This window comes from Chaetodon trifascialis, chromosome 2 (genome assembly GCF_039877785.1).
Source record: "Chaetodon trifascialis isolate fChaTrf1 chromosome 2, fChaTrf1.hap1, whole genome shotgun sequence".
Taxonomy (NCBI): domain Eukaryota; kingdom Metazoa; phylum Chordata; class Actinopteri; order Chaetodontiformes; family Chaetodontidae; genus Chaetodon; species Chaetodon trifascialis.
The window spans coordinates 8,663,172-8,684,241 of record NC_092057.1 but is presented as its reverse complement, the minus strand read 5'-3'; the positions used below and the strand labels follow the sequence as shown (position 1 = coordinate 8,684,241).

Sequence of the window (21,070 nt, the reverse complement as noted above, 5' to 3'; positions counted from 1 at the left end):
AGGTGAAGAAGACAAAGAGAGGGTGAAGAAGACAAAGAAAAGGTGAAGAAGACAAAGAAAAGGTAAAGAAGACAAAGACACAAGAGCGAAAAAAAAAAACAGTAAAGGAACAGTGTGTCAGTTCAGTTTGGGACCAACCAGGAAGGAGAACACAGAGCAATGACCAGAGGTCCAACCTCAATCTGCGTCACATGACGCCCACAGCAGCATCAGTAGTGAGGAGTACTTGGAGTATTTGTAGTATTAATACAAGCACAGAGTCTCACCCCGCTGTCTTCATCTGACACCAGAGCAGCAGAGCGTCTTTGGCTGATCTCTTCTCTTTATTGTCTTCAGTCTCCACACTGATGTCCTGAATCTGAAGACAAGAACACAGCAGTCACACCTCCACCTCTCACACCAGTGCAGGTGAGTTCACAGACTCTGTCAGACTGAAGGTAGATTTGGATGTATCCATGTTCATACTGAAGGTGAGGGTTAACTTCCTGTGAGCAGGACTGTGATTGGTTGAAGCAAACTGCGAGTGTCCTGGACAATAAAATGTGAACACCTCGTCAGTTTTGACAGGAAGTAGATGTCTCCAGTTGAGTTTGACCTAAAGCAGCTCTGATTGGAGGATTTTAGGAGGAAGTGGGAGCTTATTGGTCAGATTTTCAGACAGGCACTGGGAATTCTCAGAGGTCAAAGGTTGATCCTGTGTGATATCACCTGGACTGGGTTTCCATGACGATGACTGCTGTCAGTAAAACATGAACACACCCGGACTTTAACCTGAGCTGTTTAATAACTGACACAGGTAGTCAACCAATCAGAGGGTGGGCCTGTTAATGACTGATCAAAGGGGGCGTGGCTTTGTGTTTCTCACCTGCTGAGAGTCTGAAAGTTTTCATCCTGTCAGAACTGAAGAGCAACAAATCCAGAACATTCCCTGAAACCTGGACCCGTTTAGTCCGAACATGAAATGTATAAAATGACATCACATGTAATCTATTACTCCTCACTTGGTGAGTAGATAGAAAGCTAAAGAGTACTTATTGAAGTAATCACACTACTTTATTCATTACTCAAAGAGAGCTGACGACGTCTCGCTTCAACGTCAAACACATAAAGTTATTGATTATTAATTGAGACTGCAACAACGTTTCCTACGTTCTTCTTCTACTTCGCTTGTCGTCGGGACATGGGACACGTCCGCCGTCTGACTGGACGCTGACCTGAGACTCCACTGCAGTGACACGTCACACCTGTCAGGACAGGTGACGTCCTGCCAGGCGTCTGTCTTTAGTGTGCTTGTGGTTACCTGGAAGCGGAGGATGATGGTCCAGATGAGGCCCAGCGTCAGTCGGTGGTTCCCGTCCACAATGTCATGGGAGCCCATGTTCTCCAGGTGAACCCTCTGCTCCTTCAGGAACTGCAGAGCTTTGTCGACATTCTCCAGACAGTGAATGCGCATCCGCCCTTTGGTGGGCTTCGGCTGGAGACACAGACAGAGAAGAGGACACATCAGAGACACATCAGGATGAAGGCTGTGCAGCTGCAGTTCCTCTGGCGTCCTCCAGATGCTGCTGTGATCAAAAGTGTCTCTACAGACCAAGATCCACGAAGAAGAAATTCAGACATAACATCAACGAGGGTGACACCTGGTGGGGTCACACAGATGCAGGATGTGGAGAAAACAGAAGTCGTCTGGACCCTGAACGCAGCACAGGAAGTGAGAGAACAGTGAAGTGTCCTTGGTTTTCAGGAAGGGGGACTGCGGCTGGACTGCAGCCAGCACTCCAGTATCTGGACTTCTGAATCCAGAATCGAGGCCAGTGAGTCCTGCAGCTCTGCCTGGCTGGAGCAAAACAGGAAGTCGGACACACCTGGTGCGCCTCTGAAATCAGTCCCTCTGTGCTGCTCAGGGCAGCAAGATTACACTGAAACTACAGTACAAATACTACGTCCACAGTACAAGTACTGCGTCTAATCAGTACTCACTAATGATGTACACCTTCAAAATTCAGTTGTACTCTGTGGATTTAGTGAGTACTGTGTGTACTGTGTGAACTGTACCAGTCTCTCTCCTGTGTACTGCGTGTACTGTACCAGTCTCTCTCCTGTGTACTGCATGTGCTGCATGTACTGTACCAGTCTCTCTCCTGTGTACTGCGTGTACTGTACCAGTCTCTCTCCTGTGCACTGTGTGTAGTGTACCAGTCTCCCTCCAGTGTATTGCGTGTACTGTACCAGTCTCTCTCCTGTGTACTGCATGTACTGCGTGTACTGTACCAGTCTCTCTCCTGTGTACTGCGTGTACTGTACCAGTCTCTCTCCTGACAGGACCTCCAGCAGCTTGATGAGCATGCGTCCATCCCTCAGGTCCATGTAGAGGTCTGTGATCCTGCAGGACACTCTGGACAGGTGAGAGTTGACCCACTTAGTGAAGGTCTTCTTCTGCACCGCCTCACGCTCATCTACACACACACACACACACACACACACACACACACACACACACACACACACACACAGACAGAGATGAGGTTAGTCCCCTGGCCTTGTATTAGCAGCTTTAACCACATTAGCTTGTGGGTTGTGGTCTTCCTGTTGTCTGTGTCCACGCTGACTGATGGAAGACGTGAACGTCCATCAGCAGGTGAAGCACAGGTGAAGCTACACCTGAGCTGACAGTGACATGTTCATGTTTTCACCTGTTTTCATTCTAAACCTTTCGATGATTTTAGGAAGCTGACCTTTGAGTCAGTCACCTGATGTCAAAGGAGATGCCACAGCCTGAACCAGATCCATTATACACCATTATCTGGAGCCGTCATCCATCACAACGTCACAAGAGTCGAAGCTCGATCACTGACATCACAATCAATTCTTCAGCAGAATGACACATCAAACTGATGGAGTTTGACTCTGTTTCTGCACTTCTGGAAGTACAGTTCCCATGATGCTTTGGGGGAATCTGCTGAATTAGCTGTTAGCTGCTCCTGTTAGCAGTTAGCTGTTAGCAGTGTACTTATGGATGTACAGACTGGATCACTGTGATACTAAAGTCCTGCAGAGTCTTCTTCTCTGGAAATAATGATATCCACAGGAAGTGATGTCACGACATGAGCAATACTTCTGGATCGTCCAGTTTACGATTATTAGGAATTATTTTCGTGTTTGATCTTTAGCTCACAGTCTGTAACTTTGACCTGCAGAGTCCAGGCCCCACCCACCAATACAGAGGACATATTGATTACTGATCGATTGCTCTGACCTGAACGTCTTTCACTTCAGTGGGATGGCTGGCTGGTTTAGAGACAGACTTTCATAATAAAACGGCCTTTCAATTTGCTCATATCTGGTAAAATCTAATTCAAAGTTAGAATAACTTAATTTTAATAATATTCCATCAGTGATCTGACTTTACATGAATGATATGAAAATATTCCCACAGTAATTTAGAATATTCCTCCTGACAGGAAGTAGACATGACTGGGGGCTCGAAAACCAGAATAAACCAGTGACTGTTTTACCGTCAACATCCTCCTAAAAACACACTGGAACTGAACATCAACCAAAAAAGAAACATGAGAGGAGATGATTCGATTGTCACTGATTTGTACCAACTGTGACCTCAAAGGAAGCTTCTACTGAGCCATACAAAATAAAAGCACAGTAAAGTCAGAGAAACTTCACACCAGGGCCGGACTGAGCTTCTGTGAGGCCCCTGAGCCCCAATGAGCTCTGGGCCCCATATGACCCTCAGATATTGTTAGTTGTGTTAGCGATTAGCCGTTAGCTTGTGGTAATTATGATTCAGGAACCACGTGAGGACACAAAGTCTCGACTTTAGCAGCGGGTCCCTCAGCTTGAGGGGCCCTCAGCTCGAGGGGCCCTCGTGGTGGTGGAGTAATGCAGGTGTGGGTCCTGGCTGGCTCCAGCAGGATGGCTGGACCACGCCTCTGAAGTGTGACATCATCCAGTGCTGGCCAATCAAATACATGTAAGAGCACATTCCTGGATGATGACCTCACGACGTGAATGCTGTGTTCCTGTTGTCTATGTCACCGTCGCCTCGACTAGTGAAGCCTGACAGGTCGACGTAGAGCACCACCATGTTGTATCTGAAGGCTCAGAAGGTGGAGACTCGTTTGAATCAAACCTTTACGCATCCAAAGTAAATCAAACAAAACCCATCTCTGAATGTTTCAGATGTTTGGTTCAGTTTTCTGGATCACAGCAGCAGAACATTGAACATCCGCCCATCATCAGCCAACATCCCAGTCTGACCAGAACACATCAAACCAGCCCGCTCATCCATGAGAGGTTGCGACCTCTGACCCCTCAGCTTCACCTCTCTTCTTCTTCTACTCCTCTTACCTTGCAGCTGTTTGAAGCGACCCTCCAGCAGGTCGTAGCTCTGCCTCGTCTGAGCCGAGTCCTGCGACGCCCACTCCGCCTCCATCGCGTCCCAAATACTCAACACAGACACAAGCAAATGCACCTCCAGACACCTCCGCCCAAGAGGGTAACCAGCTGCGGATCAACCATCAGCGAGCACCAGCTGCTCAGGAATCACCAGGCTCACGCTTCAGTCCAGTCGATCGTTCGACCAACCACAAGTCTGAGCACTCAGTTAAAAACAGAAGAAGAAGAGAAAAACATTTCCACTGACAGCCGTAAGGAGTTCAGAGGCATTGCAGCCGATTCTTCAAATCCAAGACTCAGACCTGGAAGACCAGCTGGAGGAAGAATGAAAGAAGGAAACAAAAAGTAAAATCCACAAGATGACCTTCAGCTCAGACGGGCTGAAAAACACAGAAGAAGAAACTCGACTCGCAGCTCGAACGACGTGCTCGTGTTTTCAGGTGAAAGAGAGAGAGTCCAGAGGTCAAAGTGACGTGTGTGTGTGTGTGTGTGTGTGAGTGTGTGTGTGTGTGTGTGTGTATGTGTGTATCCGGCCCTGCCCAGCAGCTACATGCTGCTCATTCTTCTTCTGCTGCTGCTGCTGAATCTTCCTGCTCACTGCTTTGATTGTTCTGTTTCCCCAGAAAACACACACACACGCATGGATACACAAGCACACACACAAGCCTTGCCCACTGCAAACAAGGAGAGGAGGACCCCCCCCCCCCCCCCCAAAAAAAACAACAAATGCACTGTTAAAAATTAAAAGTGTTGGATTCCTAAATACCAAAAATTCCAGTTTTTCTGGAACACTTGAACGACACATGAAGCTGACGAGCTGAATATCATTCATTGAGTTTTTCACTTTTTTAAATTTTATTTGATATTTATACTTTTACTTGAGTAAAATTTGAATGCAGGACTGCTAACAGAGCATTTCTACACTGTGGTATTAGTACTTGGACTGTAGTAAAGTGTGACTCGTCACACACTGAGGGTCATTGGTGCAGATGTGATTTGTTCCATCTCGTAAAGTTTCCAGACTTTGAATCCAGATGTTGGCTGATGGTCAGACTCCTCGCTGTCTGAGCGGATTTCAAAGACTCGTCTTCAGGATGTTTTTGGACATGTCCATGGGACGTCTCTTCAATCTGTTCTTATCGCCTGGGCTGCAGTGACTCCATCAGGCCACCAGAGGGCACTGGGATAAAAACAGTGTCTAAAAAAAGAGTCTTCTGATCACATCAGTCCATGTGATCCACATCTGGCGCAGAATGTGGACATGGACATGGACAGGACAGTGTCCTCGTTTGTGATGCTTCAGTAAAACGACGTCTTTACTCCAGGTGTGGCCAGAAACTGAACGACGACTCTGTGTCACTGAGGCACTAACGTCACCATTTTTTTACAGTGTACTGTGTGTGTGTGTGTGTGTGTGTGTGTGTGTGTGTGCGCATGTGTATGTGTGTGTGTGTGTGTGTGTGTGTGTGTGTGTGTGTGTGTGTGTGTGTGTATTCACCAATCAGCCAATGACATTATAGCATGGCAATGATGTCATCAGGGGTGTGTGGTATTTGTGTGTGTGTGTGGGGGGGGGGGGGTTTCCTTTCATTGTTCCTTCACATTCCAGACTGAAGGACAGGAAATAAGAAACAAACATCCTGCGCACACACACACACACACACACACACACACACACACACACACACACACACACACACACACACACACACACACACAGTTGTGTTTCCATCACTTCTTTTCATCCCGTGGACACTGACCTGAACCTTAACTTAACGTTTGACCTAAGCTTCCTTTCTGTCTCCATAAGGAAGGTGAGTCCCCACAATGTGATTGTGTAAAAACACACACACACACACACACACACACACACACACACACACACACACACACACACACACACACACACACACACACTGTGTTAATGATTCACGTTATGGGGACTTCACAGACAGCCAATCATAGCTCATCATTTTCAGTTCAGCTTTACCGCCAGATTCTGGTGGCTTCATCTCCATGGCAACAACAGCTGTGTGTGGCTAACAGGAGCCGCTAACAGGAGCTGCTAACAAGAGCTACAAACAGGAGTGGCTGGCAGTTAACAGGAGCGGCTAACAGGAGCAGCTAACAGGAGCTGCAAACAGCTAATTCAGCAGGCTATTAAAGCAGTGATCCCCAACCCCCGGGCTGTGGACTGGTACCGGTCCGTGGGTCATTCGGTACCGGGCCGCACAGAAAGAATAAATAACTTACATTATTTCCGTTTCATTTATTATCTGAGTCTGAACAATGCTTTATTTTGAAAAGTGAGGTTTCTTTCCGGTACATCTCGGTCACGTGACACATTGCCGCTGAAATTTTACAGTCAAGCTAGCAAAATGAGCAAAAAACAGACATTGTTAGAAAGTTTCTTTGCGAAGGGAAAAAGGCCCAGTGAAGAGGCAGAGGATGAGCCTACGACTTCAAAGAGAAAGAAAGCTGCATTTAACAGACAGTACCAGGAGTCCTACTTTAAATATGGATTTATCGTGACAGGTGATTCCCATGCACCAAGCCCGCTCTGCATTATATGTGGCGATCGACTCTCTAATGAGGCAATGAAGCCTTCAAAACTGCTTTGACACTTGCAGACCAAGCACCCTGCATTAAAAGACAAGCCTTCGTAATTTTTTGAAAGAAAACAGCAGGAACAGGAAGGACAGAAATGTTAAGTGCCAAAAATTACTAAAGGCCACCACATCAACAAATGCGAGTGCACTGAGAGCATCATACTTGGTGGCTAACCATATTGCTAAGGCTAAGAAGCCATTCACTGTTGGTGAAGAATTGATCCTGCCCGCCACTAAAGACATTTGTCATGAACTTGTAGGAGAGGATGCGAATAAAAAGATAGCACAGGTGCCTCTGTCAGCTAGCACCGTTACTCGGCGCATTGATGAAATAGCAGAAGACATTGAGACAAATATTGCGTTAAGGTGAGTTAGATTTTTCATGCACTTTTTTACTAATTTTTGTGGTGTATCTGTATCATATTTTGAAGGCATGTTTAAACGTTACCATAGTGACCAGAGAGCATTAGGGGGCAGAGCATCGATGTATAAAGAGAGCAGAGGGGCAGACGGTCGTATGATTTTATTTTGATGTATTTATCCACCACACCTCAATGGCCGGTCAGTGAAAATATTGTCTGACATTAAACCAGCGCAAAAAAGGTTGGGGACCACTGTATTAAAGAACACATTGACTCACTTTGAGTGACTGAGTGGGCGGAGGTCTGATCAGCTGATCAGACACACTGAGTCTGTTCTGCAGGACAAACAAGCTCAGAGGGACAACATCAGTGAGTCAGCAGAGCGCTGAGGATGCTGGGAGGCGGACAACATCCCTTCACAATAAAACGCCTTCGAGCTGATCCCATCACAATAAAATACCACCAAGCTGATCCCTTCACAATAAAATGCCCATTTGTTTGTTTCCACTTCAGTTTTTTTATTCAAAAGGACTCATCACAGAAATTAACTTAAGGTGGTATTTTAAGGCGGCCGACTCCTACCTGCAAGCGCCTTGATGCGGGAGCGTTCGAAGAGGCGTGCAGAGCTGTTCTCGTTGTCCCATTCGTCGTCCCAGCGGTTGTTGACCGTGTCGTTGCTGCTGTACTGCTGCTGCAGCTCCATGTGGTCGTACTCGGCGGCCACCGTCGTCATCATGACCTTTCACCTTTCACCTTTCACACACTCCTCGATGTCAGCGGAGACACGTCCACATCGGCGGCTTCAGGCCGAGCCCTGTGAGACGACACGAAGACAGGAAGTCAACAGACGGGAAGTCAACAGACAGGAAGTAAACAGCAGGACATTCAAAACCTGATCAGGACAGTCAGCGATCAATAAACATGGAAACTGATCGGGAGAGACAGATCAACAGAAAAACATCATCTTTAGCATCGTCCTGATGTCCTCAAAAACACTGAACGTCCTCACAGGAGAAAACACACATTTGGATCAAAGTGTTACTGAAGGACAACTCTGAAAATACTACCGGAGAAAAGTATTGAAAGTATACAAGTACATGTATCCACAGCACAACAAGTATACATACATACATACTACTATTATACTGTAAAACATGGTAGATGGTAATACACACACAAACACACAGCAGGCTGACTTGACTGTCACATCATCAGTGTGACCTGGAGGAGCCACTAGAGGGAGCCGCAGTCTGCCTGTTCCATCTTCATGGTTTATTGATCGTGTTGATTGATCAGTGTGTGTGTCCTGACCGTTCACACTCTGCGTACTGACTGTTTTCTGTTTCCTGTTTGTGTCCCTGGAGGCAGCAGCTGCATTAGTGTCAGCTGACAGGAAGCTGCTCCACCTGAAGCATCCGTCAGACTCCTTCAGTCTCTGTCATACTCCCTCACGTCTCGTGTAAGCAAGCATCTTCAGTTCAGTCCAGTCAAGTTTAAACAGTCAGATTCAAATCTCAGAGGACGTTTAGAGACAAGTTCTCTGATGTCTTTTAGGCTCCCTCTGTGTGGCGCCATAGTGAGTGTGATGTCGAGCTGAGAGCCATCACAATGAGCTCCCATTGGCTGCCGGGTCAGCTGACCAGAGCTGATGAAGGAAGTGAAAAGCTCCATCACATCAGACTTATTGGACGGAGGAGCAGAAGGAGCCATTAGAGCACTCAGACTTCCAGAGGACGTCCTGAGGGACCTGCCTCCATTAATGGATCTGACTTCCCAGAATCCTCTGCTGGATTATGGAAACAGATCTCTGATCAGTCTGAGGATCTGAGGGGGCGGCAGCAGCAGCAGGTCAGATGTCAGAGCGGAGACATTATCACAGCAGAGCGTCTCCAGCCTCTAATCAGCTGATCGATACTTAGTTATCATGAATGTGACATCACAACATGTGACATCACACCATGTGACCGAACATCTGGACCTCTGTCCAGCCTCAGGTGTCGCTGTGTGAATTCATACAATTGTAACTGATCTGAGTCCAGAAAATGTGATCAGGTTGTGAAAACGCTGAACAGGAAGTGTTACAGCCCCCACCCCAGTGTTACAGCCCCCACCCTCTCCCTCTGGGCCTCCCATCACTCCACATTCCCCAAACCTGACGACAGCCTTGTCCACAGCGGCTGGACACTGCAGCTGTTAGATGTTAGCACTGTGAGGACACACTGTGTCCACGTTACACTGAGTAGACAGCGTCTGTCTCACACTGCAACATCTTTGACTGAACTCTGTGTGTGTGTGTGTGTGTGTGTCAGCCTGTGAGACAGCTGGTGCTGGGAGACAGGTGACACACACCTGCTGCCTTGTGTGTGTTTGGTGTGTATGTTTCCTCAGCTGTGACTGTCAGTTATAGTTTCTGTTGAACAAACAGAAACAAACAGAGGGCGCTAATGACACTAAGCTAAGTGTTCCCTGTCTTTAAATGCTAAGCTAGGGGCCACACCTCAAACAAAGGAGAGGGCTTGTCTGGGGATGGAAACAGGAAGGACTCAGTCAGCTGTGAGCTTCACCTTCAGCCTCATTACTGAACCTTTATTTGTTGTTTGTATGTAAACAAGAAGTATAATGCAGCCATGGAGTGAGCCAGTTAGCTGCGGGCTAACAGACTCCATTAACAGTGCTAAGCTAAGCTAAGCTAAGCTAAGCAGCTGTTTCCTGCACAGACATGAGTGTGGACATCTTGCTCAGAGACACAGAGGTAAGCTGACTGATGAACTGCTCAAAGGTAGGCAGGTGCGTTTCATACCCGATGCAGCTTTGAGCCAAACCCCTGGACTGAATGAAACCAACTAACTGAACTGAGACCAGCCTGTTCAAATGTCAACCCAGGCCTGAACCACATCACATCAGTTCACAAAGAAGACGGCAGCAGCAGAGGCGTTTCATGGACGCAGAGCAGCTGGACTGAAATGAAAAAAACAAAACAAAACAAAATGACGCCATAAACAAACTGAAAGCTTCTCTGATTGGAGGACTGATGGTCATGTGACCAGTTCAGGTTAACTGCAGGACACACTCCTTTGAAGAAGAGGTGACTGTTTGTGTTCCAGAAACAGCAGAAGAAGAATGAGCTCACTTCACTGAGCAGAGCAGGGTGGAGTTATTGGATTAATGAACACACACACACACACACACACACACACATACACACACACACACACACACACACACACACACAAACAGTCATTTCCTGGTTAGATGACCCCACCCTTCAGCACACAGCAGCTCCATCGCTCTGATCTCAGGTCAGTGGAAACAGCAGAAGAAAACACTTTGAGCATTTCTGTCTGTCCTCAGACTCTCAGCAGTCAGACCACCATGAACTCTTCTTCTTCTCTTCCTCTCAGACGTCTCCCACCTCTCATGACTGTGTGCTACACATGCAGCCGCTGGTTAGCTTAGCTTAGCATAAAGACTGGAAACTGGGGAAAACAGCTAGCCTTCAGAGCAGCTGATTGGTGGATTCTGTCCATTTGCAGCCTTCAGTGTCAACGTCTGTCCGAATCCACCAACCATCACCTCCATGACAGTCATCTCTGTGGACTTCCAGAGACATAGCAAGATGGACGTCAGACATCACAGCTTCTTCTTCAACAACACAAAGACATGATGAAACTTTTCTTTCACGTCCCAGTTTCAGCTGCTGATTGATTCCTGACATCTCTCTACTGCAGAAGTCCTCCTTATATACATAATGTATATAGAAATACTACAATGAACTACTGACACCACGTTAACATCAAGGACATGAGCGAGCACCACAGACCACCGTCAAACATAACACTGAGACCATGTTCTAGAATTAGTAAACGTTCATCTGAAGTTCTGTCTTCATCGTCAGTGTCTCCTGTAACGTTCAGGAAAATGTTCCGCTCAGATTAAAACAGAACTCTAGAAGACGTCCACAGAGAGAACACATCGTGTTACACCGACACCCATGTTGCACACGGTCTCTTTAATGTGCCGCCACATCTGGAGAACGTTCTTATACAAACCTGTAAGATCTTCTGGTAAGATCTTCTGTTTTATGAATGTTCTGTACAGAAAATAAGGTAAGATCTTTGTTAGGTCAGAAGAACTCTGACAGCATCCTGTCCTCCACAAGTTCTTCCCAGCTTGGGTCTTAAAATTTGGTTTGGATGCAATGTTGAGAATTTGGGGCTTCTGCAACAAAACTATGGAACGTATTTAGAGTGTTCCTTAGTGGTCAAAGATTTGGTTCCTTAAATTATTTTTAACATTATCAGAACATTTCATAAGTTCAACTGATATTAGAACATTTCTATAGAATCAAAGAACATCCTCTGAATGTTCTAGCGAAGTTAAACAACTGTTAGTAAACGTTCCGTCAAGGTTGTTATGTAATCGTTCTCTGAAGTTGCGATTAACATTCACACAACGTCACTGTAACCAAATATTACTTATTGGAGCTCACATGGAACCTATAATTGTTCTAAGGAAAGTTTTCCATTGCATACTAGAACCTTCAAGAAATCCTCAGAAAAAAAGAGGTAAAAAGTACCATGCAATACTGAGAATGTCCCAGCAGGAATCTGTGGTACCATAAGAGAACATTCTATAAAGACTTTTAAATACAATCTCTTAACTTAAAATAAGATTCGCAGAACGTTCCTGAAGAATAAATACTGTTGGTTTGACCAAACCAATACTTGTTCCCCGTAAAGTTTCAGTTATGTACCTACAACGTTCCCACGGTTAAAAGGAGCGGCTCCTATGACGTTCTTTCAACATTAGAATAACGCTGCATACGAGAACATTGAAAACGTTTTTCTCTCATTGGGTGGAGAGTGGGGCTGCACGGTGGCGCAGCAGGTAGTGCGCGTGCCTCACAGCAAGAAGATCGCAGGTTTGATTCCCGGGTCGGGCCTTTCTGTGTGAAGTTTGCATGTTCTTCCCATGCATGCGTGGGCCCTGCGATCGACTGGCGACCGGTCCAGGGTGTACCCCGCCTCTCGCCCGTTGACAGCCAAGATAGGCTCCGGCCCCCCCGCGACCCTGAAAGGGATAAGCGGCATAGAAAATGGATGGATGGGTGGAGAGTGACCTCACAGGAACCCTGAAGGCGCTGACAGAACAATTAGATTAAGAGGAGAATTTCTAGGAACCTTTTTTCAACATTGTAAGGAATCATATAGCACGTGGAGTAAAGGGAACATGACAAGTTTACTGGGGTTCTCCTAATCTTAGAAAACTGTTTCCAGAATGTTCCAGCAACCAAATATAATCGGAAATGTTGTTGGCTGGTTATCATGATGTCAGTAATGTTTTGTTTAGCAGCTTCAACGTTTCATCATATCAGACTTAAAGAATATCAGTTCTACCTTCAATAACACCGTCCAGATGTTCTGTGGAGGTCAAAGAAACCAGACAAGAACATGATGAAGGGATCTCTGTAACAATGAGAGAAAGTTCTCTGTAGGCTGCGACTAATGATCCTCCTCCTTCTCGTCCTCATCATCATCATCATCATCATTGATGGCTGCTGCTTTGATTCATGGATCTTTTGCTTGTTTGTTCTGTAAATGTGAACAAATGTCCTTCAAACATTCCCGAAGTTCACAAAGATGAGACAGAACACTTAAAGAAATTATCTACCAGTGGTCAAACCTACATCAGTTAGCACCATCAGCACTTCTATGCTCCGTCTCTGAGAGGGGGACACATGAGGACCTGAAGAACAGCTGGCTCAAACATCTGTCTGTCTGAGAACAGCCACACTAACCCGGAGGAACCAGCCTCTCTGGGTGGAGGAGGGGGGTTCTCAGATACTGCCCAGGCCTCCTCCTGGGCTTCAGCCGGCCCTGCACGACAACATGAGGTTTGTGTGGAGGTCTTCAGACCCGCAGGCAGATGCTGATCCTGAAGGGACTTGAACCTTTCTGGGCCCGGGGCCCGCAGCTCGTCGCCCTAACACACCGGCCCTGCTGCCTCTGTTTTCCAGCACTTTCTCTTTTCTGTCCGTGTGTGTGGAACTGCGGACCGGCCTGCGCAGCCTCCCACAAACCGGGAACGGCAGCCGCAGGCCGGACACATCCCGCTCATTCTACCGCTAAAAATACGCCGCAAATGTTCGCTGTGAGGTGCGTTTCAGAGGCCGAGCCGCTGTTTATTGTGCTGAACACACACACTCACACACACACATCACCTCCTCCTCCCGCGGCCACGCCTGTTTGTGCCTCCGTGCATGGCGCACCGTTATTATCCTCCATCCTCCTGCGAAACAAATGGCTGCTGGCGGGCGGGGGACGAGAGGCGGACATGCGGGCTGAGGCGCACCGCGACGCGGCAACGGAACGCGGAGCGAGCCAGGACGGAGGACCGGGCCTCCGGACAGACTCGGTGCTTCAGACCGGAGCAGAAGAGTCGGATCGGCCAGACCGAGCCGAGTCTCCTCCGACATGAAACCAAGTTTGCGGAGGATCGGAGGCTTTGGAGCGGCGCTCCGCAGCTCCAATCACGGCCGCAGCAACAACAGAGAGGCGGCAGAAAGAAGCAGAGAGCGAAGAAGAAGCTGTTTACCTGCTCAGAAGATCACAGCGAGTCTCCAAAGTTCAGCCGAGAAGAAGAAGAGTCCGCAAACTGGCATGAACGGAGGGACGGAGCGACAGACGGAGCGACAGACAGACAGGAGGGAGGGAGCTGCTGCTGCTGCTGCTGCTGCAGGGAATGACGGGAAAGAATCCGCACTGCCCCCCGTCCTCCTCCTCCTTCTCTTCTCCCCCCCACCCACACACACACACTCAGTCTTCATCAGTTCGGGTCGAAATCAGAACAGATATCAAACAAAGTCTGATTTTTCTCTTTTATTTCTCTGAGTTTGTGCAGCGTTCAAGCACAACTCTGAACTCTAAACTCCATCTTTATGGAAACAATGTGTAACAGCTTAAAGGCCCTGTAGCGCCCCCTCCAGGCGGCCCCGCTGTCCAAACTACATCCTCCACCTGACCCCACCTGATTGGACCTGACCCGACTCCACCTGACCCCACCTGATTAGGCCTTATCCGACTCCACCTGACTGACTCCACCTGACCCCACCTGACTGGACCTTACCTGACTCCACCTGACCCCACCCCACCCCACCCTACCCCACCCTACCCCACCTCCACACGTCCCCTCATGACCTGTAGGCTGAAGAGTACCAGAGAGACTGGGGGGACTTTACGGGTTTCAGGGGGACTCATCATGTCATCAGACTGTGGTTGACAACAGGAAGTGATGTCACCCAGTGGGCGTGGCCCAGCTTCAGCAGAGTCAGAGCTGATCAATAATGTATGATTTTAATGGACCTGCAGTCATTACTGCTCAGCGGCCGTCAGACCAGAATCACCACGACAACGACGTTTCTTCACGATGCAGCTCTTTATTTCATGGAATCTTCTCCTTGGCAACAGCAGCTGAGGCTCATGGGTAGGGTAGTGTTTATCCCACTGACCAAAGTGAGGAAAGCCATGGAACATCAGTCTGGTTCGGTCAGGGTGCTTCCTGAGCGCCGCTGCTCTGTGATTGGTCAACACGTGCAGACATGTTGGTGCTGACCGTCAGCACTGAGCCCATTAGAGGCTGATGGAGCATTTTAACCACCATGATGGAAAACATGGAGGCTTTATGAGCACTGTGATTGGATAAACACACTCAGAGTGCATCGGAGAACACGGCTAACATACCTGAGTGCTCTGCCTGCCATCCGGGAGTGACTAGGTATTGATTCTGTGCTGAATATGTTAAAAATAAAGAGTAAACACCTGTGTGTTGTTCTGAAGCTCAGCTTCAACTCCAACCAATAAAACAACACATTCTGTCTCTTCCTGTTGTCTTTCTGTCCACGTTTGACTTCTGCCACCACCTGAGAAGATACTGGGATACTTTGAGATGTAGAAACACTGATGATCATCTTTCAGTCCACGGCGGTGCAGTAGGTCCTCACACCAACAGAAACCTTTAAAACACGCTTTGTTCAATAATTAAACGGACAGGAGAACTGAGAAGGTCATGAACGTCTCAGAGACACCGTTCCATCAGACCAGAGACACGGCCAGACCTGAACCAGGATTGTTGTGGATCTGAACCTCTGTCTGTCTATCTCTGCTGTGAACTGACATTTGACCTTGATCAGGGCAGCTGGAAACAGGCTGACGTTTGTCCCTCAGGGCTTACTGCAGCTGTATGTGTTCACTGAGAGACTTCAGACCACAATCACAGACTGCACCGGACTGCTACTGATACCAGATCCTGGACAGACGTCCTCCAACAGACCTTCATCAGGACCGGTCCAGGTTTCCCCTGAACCCTCCAGACCTGCCTCTGGACCAGAGGGCACGTCAGTCAGGTTGAGGATCAATAGTCCTCCTTCTCCTCCTCTGCTGAGGTTCTGAATTCTCATTGGACAACCAGCGAGATGCTGTGTACAGAGGCAGAACATTGAGGTCTCCACAAGAAGTTCAAGTCATCCTGATGCGTCGACGGCCGACTGAGGTTTGATGAGTTCGTGAATGAATGAGAAGAGAGTCAACGTGAACGGTTCTGCTTGTTCCTCTGTCGCTGTAATCGGATAATTTAATAATTCTGTGAAATTCTTTATTTTATGTATTAGTGATCAAGTTAAACTTGAAGTCATTGTTGTGTTTGGTGACCTTCAGACCTGCGAGGAGCTCAATCAACATGTCAATCAATCAAATCAAACACATTTGTCATCTTAACTTTTAATAAACTTTGTGTTAAATACAAAATAAACTCAAGTTTTCATCACAGAGAAAAGAGCAGAGGGGCGAGCGCCTTCAGAAGTCCAGCCACTCTGTCAGGTAGATGCAGTTTGACGGGGAGATTTCTCCTCCTTCGTGACAGTCGTCAAACACCTGAGGACAGGAAACAGGAAGTCAGCCACAGAAAGCCTGTCACGTGACCATTAAAAACTAATCGAGCTGTGTTACCGGGCAGAGTCCGCAGGGCGTCCTGACGAGGCCGGTGGGTTGGATGACGGGGTTGACGCCACGGTACAGCTTCATCTGTCCGTCCACGCTGCCCACTGTTCCCTCTTTGGCGGCGATGACTGTCATCTCCACCTTCCCATCGTAGATCAGCGTGTTCAGGATGGTCTCGATGTCGTCCATAGACAGATCCACCTGTAGTCAAACACCTGTCAGTCAACCTGGAGCGACTGCAGCTTCACGTTATTCATCCTGAGCTCATCTTGATGACATCAGGGTCATTTTTCCCCTCAAGTGACTGCAGACACACTGAGCTCCTGTCAGTCTGTGACCTGGCTGCTCCTGCTCTCATTTAAAGCCCTTCTTTGGATTTTAAAGTGGATCTCTGAGTTTTTTCCCTCTGCTCAATTTTATCAGCTCAATGTGACATTTTGAGAATTCTGTGTTAAAATAGAGGAGGTGAAAAATGTTGCTGATCTGATAGATGCTAGCATCAAGAGCAGTCTGCTGAGTTAGCTGTTACCTGCTGCTGTTAGCAGTTAGCTGCAACTGTTAGCTGTAAGCAGAAGTGTTTGCAGTTTGCTGTTACCTGCTGCTGTTAGCAGTTAGCTGCAACTGTTAGCTGTTAGCAGAAGTGTTTGCAGTTTGCTGTTAGCTGCTGCTGTTAGCAGTTAGCTGTTAGCAGGGTACTTATGGACGTACAGACTAGATCACTGTGGTCCTGAAGAAAACTCAGTCCTGCAGTCTTTTTCTGTGGTTTCTCAGTGGATTTCTGGAGGTTTGTTCTGGATCCTCAGAGATAATGATCTCCACAGGAAGGTCAATGACTGAGACACAGTGAAGGTCTCTCTTTACTTCCTGTGAGGTCAGTCTGACTGAATGAGACTTAAACTCTCAAGGGAGTGAGATTAGTGTGCGATGTCATAAAGGGGACGGGGCTTGAGGGCCTCACCTTGCTGATTCCCAGCTCACAGATGTACTTCCAGACTTCGTGTGAGGTGGCGAAGGAGCTGTTCCTCTGGACCATGGGACTCTGTTTGCTGTCCCTCGCTGCTTCAGCCTGAACAAACAAAGCAGATTCAATGCTGAGGGTCATGTGACCAACAACACATCTGGACTGCCAGAAGCTGACCTGACGGGACCACGCCATCGTGTATGCAGGAAAGTGTTCAATGGATGAGCTTTGACGGGATTTATTGAACAGGACGACACCAGTGGGCACTGTTCCATTTCAATCAAAAGTGACTGACGTGACAAATCTCACAGTGAACGTGTCCTGTTTGGTTTCTGTCAGTGTGAAACCTGGACCACAAATGGTCTGTCGCTGTCTCAGCTCGTCCTGAGACCCTCACAAACTCACTGAGCTGCAGCTCCGAGTTCATCATTCAATTCTGTAATGTTTCTACAGACACAAATCACCACAGATCAGGTGGACAAGCACACCTGAGCGAGCCGCCGCCTCAGCTGACACCCACTCTGAACTGTGACTCATTTTACTTTTGGTACATTTTTACATCCAAAAACTTTTGTACTTTTACTGTGGTAAAATTTTGAATGCAGGACTTTCACTTGAGTACTACTATGTGGTACTTGTACTGAAGAAAAAGTCTTCTTCTACAGGTTAAAGAGTAATCAGGGAGAGAAGCCACACATTTGGACAGATGCTGAGTTCACTGTGACTCTGCTGCCACCTGCTGGTCTGATAGCTTCAGGGACATCAGTCTGTCCTGATGCTTCTTTCATCTGAAATGATTAAAATGACTCGAAGTGACCTCAAAGATAAAAACACATTTATTGATCTTTTCTGGAATCGTTTCTCATTTGTTTAGTAATCAAATCTATTTAAGCCATCAGCGTCGACATTAGAAAGAAACCTGTGAACGTGACCTCCGGGCTGTTCAAATAAAGTTTTCGTACCTTGCTCTGCAGGAACTTGAAGCACTGCTGGTTCAAAACTTCGACAAACTCGGACTCAAAGTCCTGGTCGCTGTACCAGGCGCCCCCCGTCACCGAGCGGTCTGGCTGCAGGTTGTACAACATGTACACCTTCTTCTTCGACGCCTGCAAATGAGAAACACAGAGCTGTCAGACAGGAAACCTCGGATCTCCATGGCATCGGCCGATCAGAAACACAAAGTCAGCAGAGGTCTGAGGAGCAGATCTGAGCTCACCGCCACAGATTTTACGGCTTTGATGAGTTTCTTGCTCTCCAGGTTCTTCAGGATCTTGTTGATCTCGGTCAAAGGAAGGTTGCTCTTAAAGCGGATCTCTCTGCTCCAGATTCCTGCAGCACAAAACTCCACTTCAACAATACTTCAGCGCTCCTATGAATGTGGAACTGGTCTTTCTGGCTGTAAACTGGACACTGACAGATCTGTTCAGAGTGTGGCTTCAGTGGAAGTGAAGGAGGATAAAATCTACAGTCCTCCTCCTCCTCCTCCTCCTCCTCCTCCAGTGTAAAATACATTCAGTTCAGCTGAAGATAATATGACCTGACGACTGACGTTAAATCATCTAAACTTCAAATGGAGTTTTGAATAGATTTTTGACAGAAGAAGCCTTGTGAAGAGACCTGATTGATGATTACAGTCAGAAATGAACTGTGTTCCGACGTTGTTTCAGGACTGAATGAATGAATAAATGTCTCCACGTCAACACGTGCACAAACAGCAGTTAGCGCACCATGAGCACTGCTTTAGGTGTTCTGCTGCACTGTGTCACCTTTGTTTCCTGCGTCCTCGATGATCTGATAAACCAGTTTCTCCTGGTTGTCTGAACCTTTCATCTTACTGAAACACAACAACCACAAACACGGTTCAGGTTCACCTCAGCAGAGACACCAGGAACCATCTGTGCAGTCACACTGAAACGTGTTGCAGTTATGTAGCAGTACTCAGGTGTGTTTACCTGGTGCTCTGAGTGTCCTTCATTCTGTACAGGAGACCCGAACTGTTCCTCAGTAGGTCCAGCTGACCCTGGAACAGGTAAACATGATATCATCAATAACAGATCAACCATTCTGATCAGAAACACAAACATTTACAGCAGGTAATGGTCCGATCTTACGGACCAATCAGGAGAGAGGGCTCAGAAGTGACATCACTGTCATACTGACCAACGACAGCAGCTTGTTGATGGCCATGGCTCTCTGCTGAGGCTCCAGATGAGGCATGTCGTTCTGAATCACCTGGTCTGTGATGCCGTGAGGAAACTGCTGACACAGCTCTTTGATCCTGCAACACAGACAGACAGACAGACAGACACACACACACACACACGTGTGCGCGCACTAAGTTATTAGTTGTTTAATCGATGAACAGAATACTGATCATCAACTATTATTGTATTGAGTCATTTTCTTTTTTTCAGCTTCTCAAATGTAATTTTTTTGACATTTTACTGAGCAAATGACTAATCGATCAATCAATGAAGAAAATATGATCGATAGTGAAAAGAATGTTTGGCTGCAGCTCTGAACCTCAGATCGATCAGATATTTCCTAATTTTATTCAGGAAGATGTTCGTTCGACGCTGCTTTTAGTTTAACATTTAGATTTCCTAAAGTTTGTTGTGGTATCGCACTGACTCATTTTTACAGATGATATTCAATATGGATTCAATGGTGAGTTATGTTTTACATTGATCAGTTCATTGTTACATCTAGAAAACCATCTTCCAGTGAGACTTTACTGGAAACAGGAGTGATTAATGGTTGAGGAAGATCCTGCTGAAAAAAATCTGGTTTATAGTTTAACAGCAGGACTTCTGTGTTTCTCTGGACATTTTCTGAATCTGGAAGAGCGACACATTCAGAAAACCTAGCAGAACTTTGAGCATGAAATCCCTCTCAAATAGAAGAATGAACCCTGTGATGCCCAGACAATCTCCCTTCATCTTGACGCACCGAGAACAGTTTATGGCGCAGTTTAAGAGCATCAAATTCTGAGATTTCGGAGAAAAGAGGTGAGATGCGTGAGCTGACTGAACGCCGAATTTACAATAAGGTCACTCCGGTGCGGGAAATGTGTCTATTCGCGACATGTGGCTCGTTTGTGTCTCACATACCCAAATAAACAATAAAGTCGGCCGGAATTCGGCGCACCGGGCTCAGGGGAAACAGCACCTGGCTCAGCGGTAAAGCGCGCTCACGTCGCCTGACTGACCTGTTCTCAATGTCCGCGGAGTCTGAAAGATTCGTCTCCTTCTTCACTTTGACTTCTGCCATTTTTACTCTGTTGTCCTCACTGTTCTGTCGATTGTTGATAGTGCTATTGGTTAGCCTGTTGGCTAGTGTTGTCGGGCAGGCATGTTAGTGATGTTAGTCCGGGGTCCTCAGTATGTCGGCGGAAGCGTCTTGAAAAGTGCCTGTTAAAAAAGCACAGCGAGAAAACAAAAGTTCAAACATTCACCATCCTCTCTGTCTGTGAGTAAAACTTGACATTAATTATTCTCATTTGTTCATATTGATGACATCTGAACTATTACATGAAGGCTTTGACTAAACCGACATAAATGTGACAAAGAACCGAAGGTTCCTCTTTTAATCAAATAATTTCTCCCTTTGACATAATTTCTATTTGTTGCTGTTTGAATACATGCACCCACTCTCCTCTATGTCTTTTAAAATGTGTCTTTTAATTGGTTTAAATAAAAATGGATATCATGGATTCATAGAACAAGAAAAAAGAAG

The 21,070-nt window shown here is 46.9% G+C and overlaps 2 protein-coding genes across 3 annotated transcripts in view; both read right to left on the bottom strand.

Annotated features, from left to right (window-relative positions):
* Positions 1-14,141, bottom strand: part of LOC139350072 (spectrin beta chain, non-erythrocytic 1-like) — a 33,967-nt gene extending 19,826 nt beyond the window's left edge. Inside the window, exons 1-5 of one of the 2 annotated variants that reach the window (XM_070991169.1) lie at positions 13,976-14,141; positions 7,964-8,195; positions 2,305-2,456; positions 1,301-1,474; positions 267-358 (exon numbers count right to left, since the gene is read on the bottom strand). In XM_070991169.1, coding sequence (XP_070847270.1) covers positions 267-358; positions 1,301-1,474; positions 2,305-2,456; positions 7,964-8,117 — 572 coding nt within the window. In that variant the 5' untranslated portion in view covers positions 8,118-8,195; positions 13,976-14,141. Of the gene's footprint in view, positions 1-266; positions 359-1,300; positions 1,475-2,304; positions 2,457-4,362; positions 4,773-7,963; positions 8,196-13,975 lie in introns of those variants that run through there. The other variant, XM_070991175.1, reaches the window with a different exon arrangement.
* Positions 14,142-16,136: 1,995 nt separating this feature from the next.
* Positions 16,137-20,766, bottom strand: polr3f (polymerase (RNA) III (DNA directed) polypeptide F). Its single transcript, XM_070991251.1, has 9 exons — positions 20,544-20,766; positions 19,496-19,613; positions 19,288-19,355; positions 19,102-19,169; positions 18,552-18,664; positions 18,298-18,441; positions 17,333-17,440; positions 16,384-16,575; positions 16,137-16,308 (listed from the first exon to the last, which is right to left on the bottom strand). The coding sequence occupies exons 1-9, from the start codon at positions 20,603-20,605 to the stop codon at positions 16,231-16,233; spliced, it is 951 nt and encodes a 316-aa protein (XP_070847352.1). The 5' UTR covers positions 20,606-20,766; the 3' UTR covers positions 16,137-16,230.
* Positions 20,767-21,070: the final 304 nt, after the last annotated feature.

Coding starts and splice junctions, on each gene's coding strand:
- polr3f (XM_070991251.1), bottom strand. CDS start 20,605: ATGGCAGAAGTCAAAGTGAAGAAGGAGACGAATCTTTCAGACTCCGCG. Junction 19,614..20,543: donor TCCGCGGACATTGAGAACAG/GTCAGTCAGGCG, acceptor TCTGTGTTGCAG/GATCAAAGAGCTGTGTCAGC. Junction 19,356..19,495: donor TCAACAAGCTGCTGTCGTTG/GTCAGTATGACA, acceptor TACCTGTTCCAG/GGTCAGCTGGACCTACTGAG.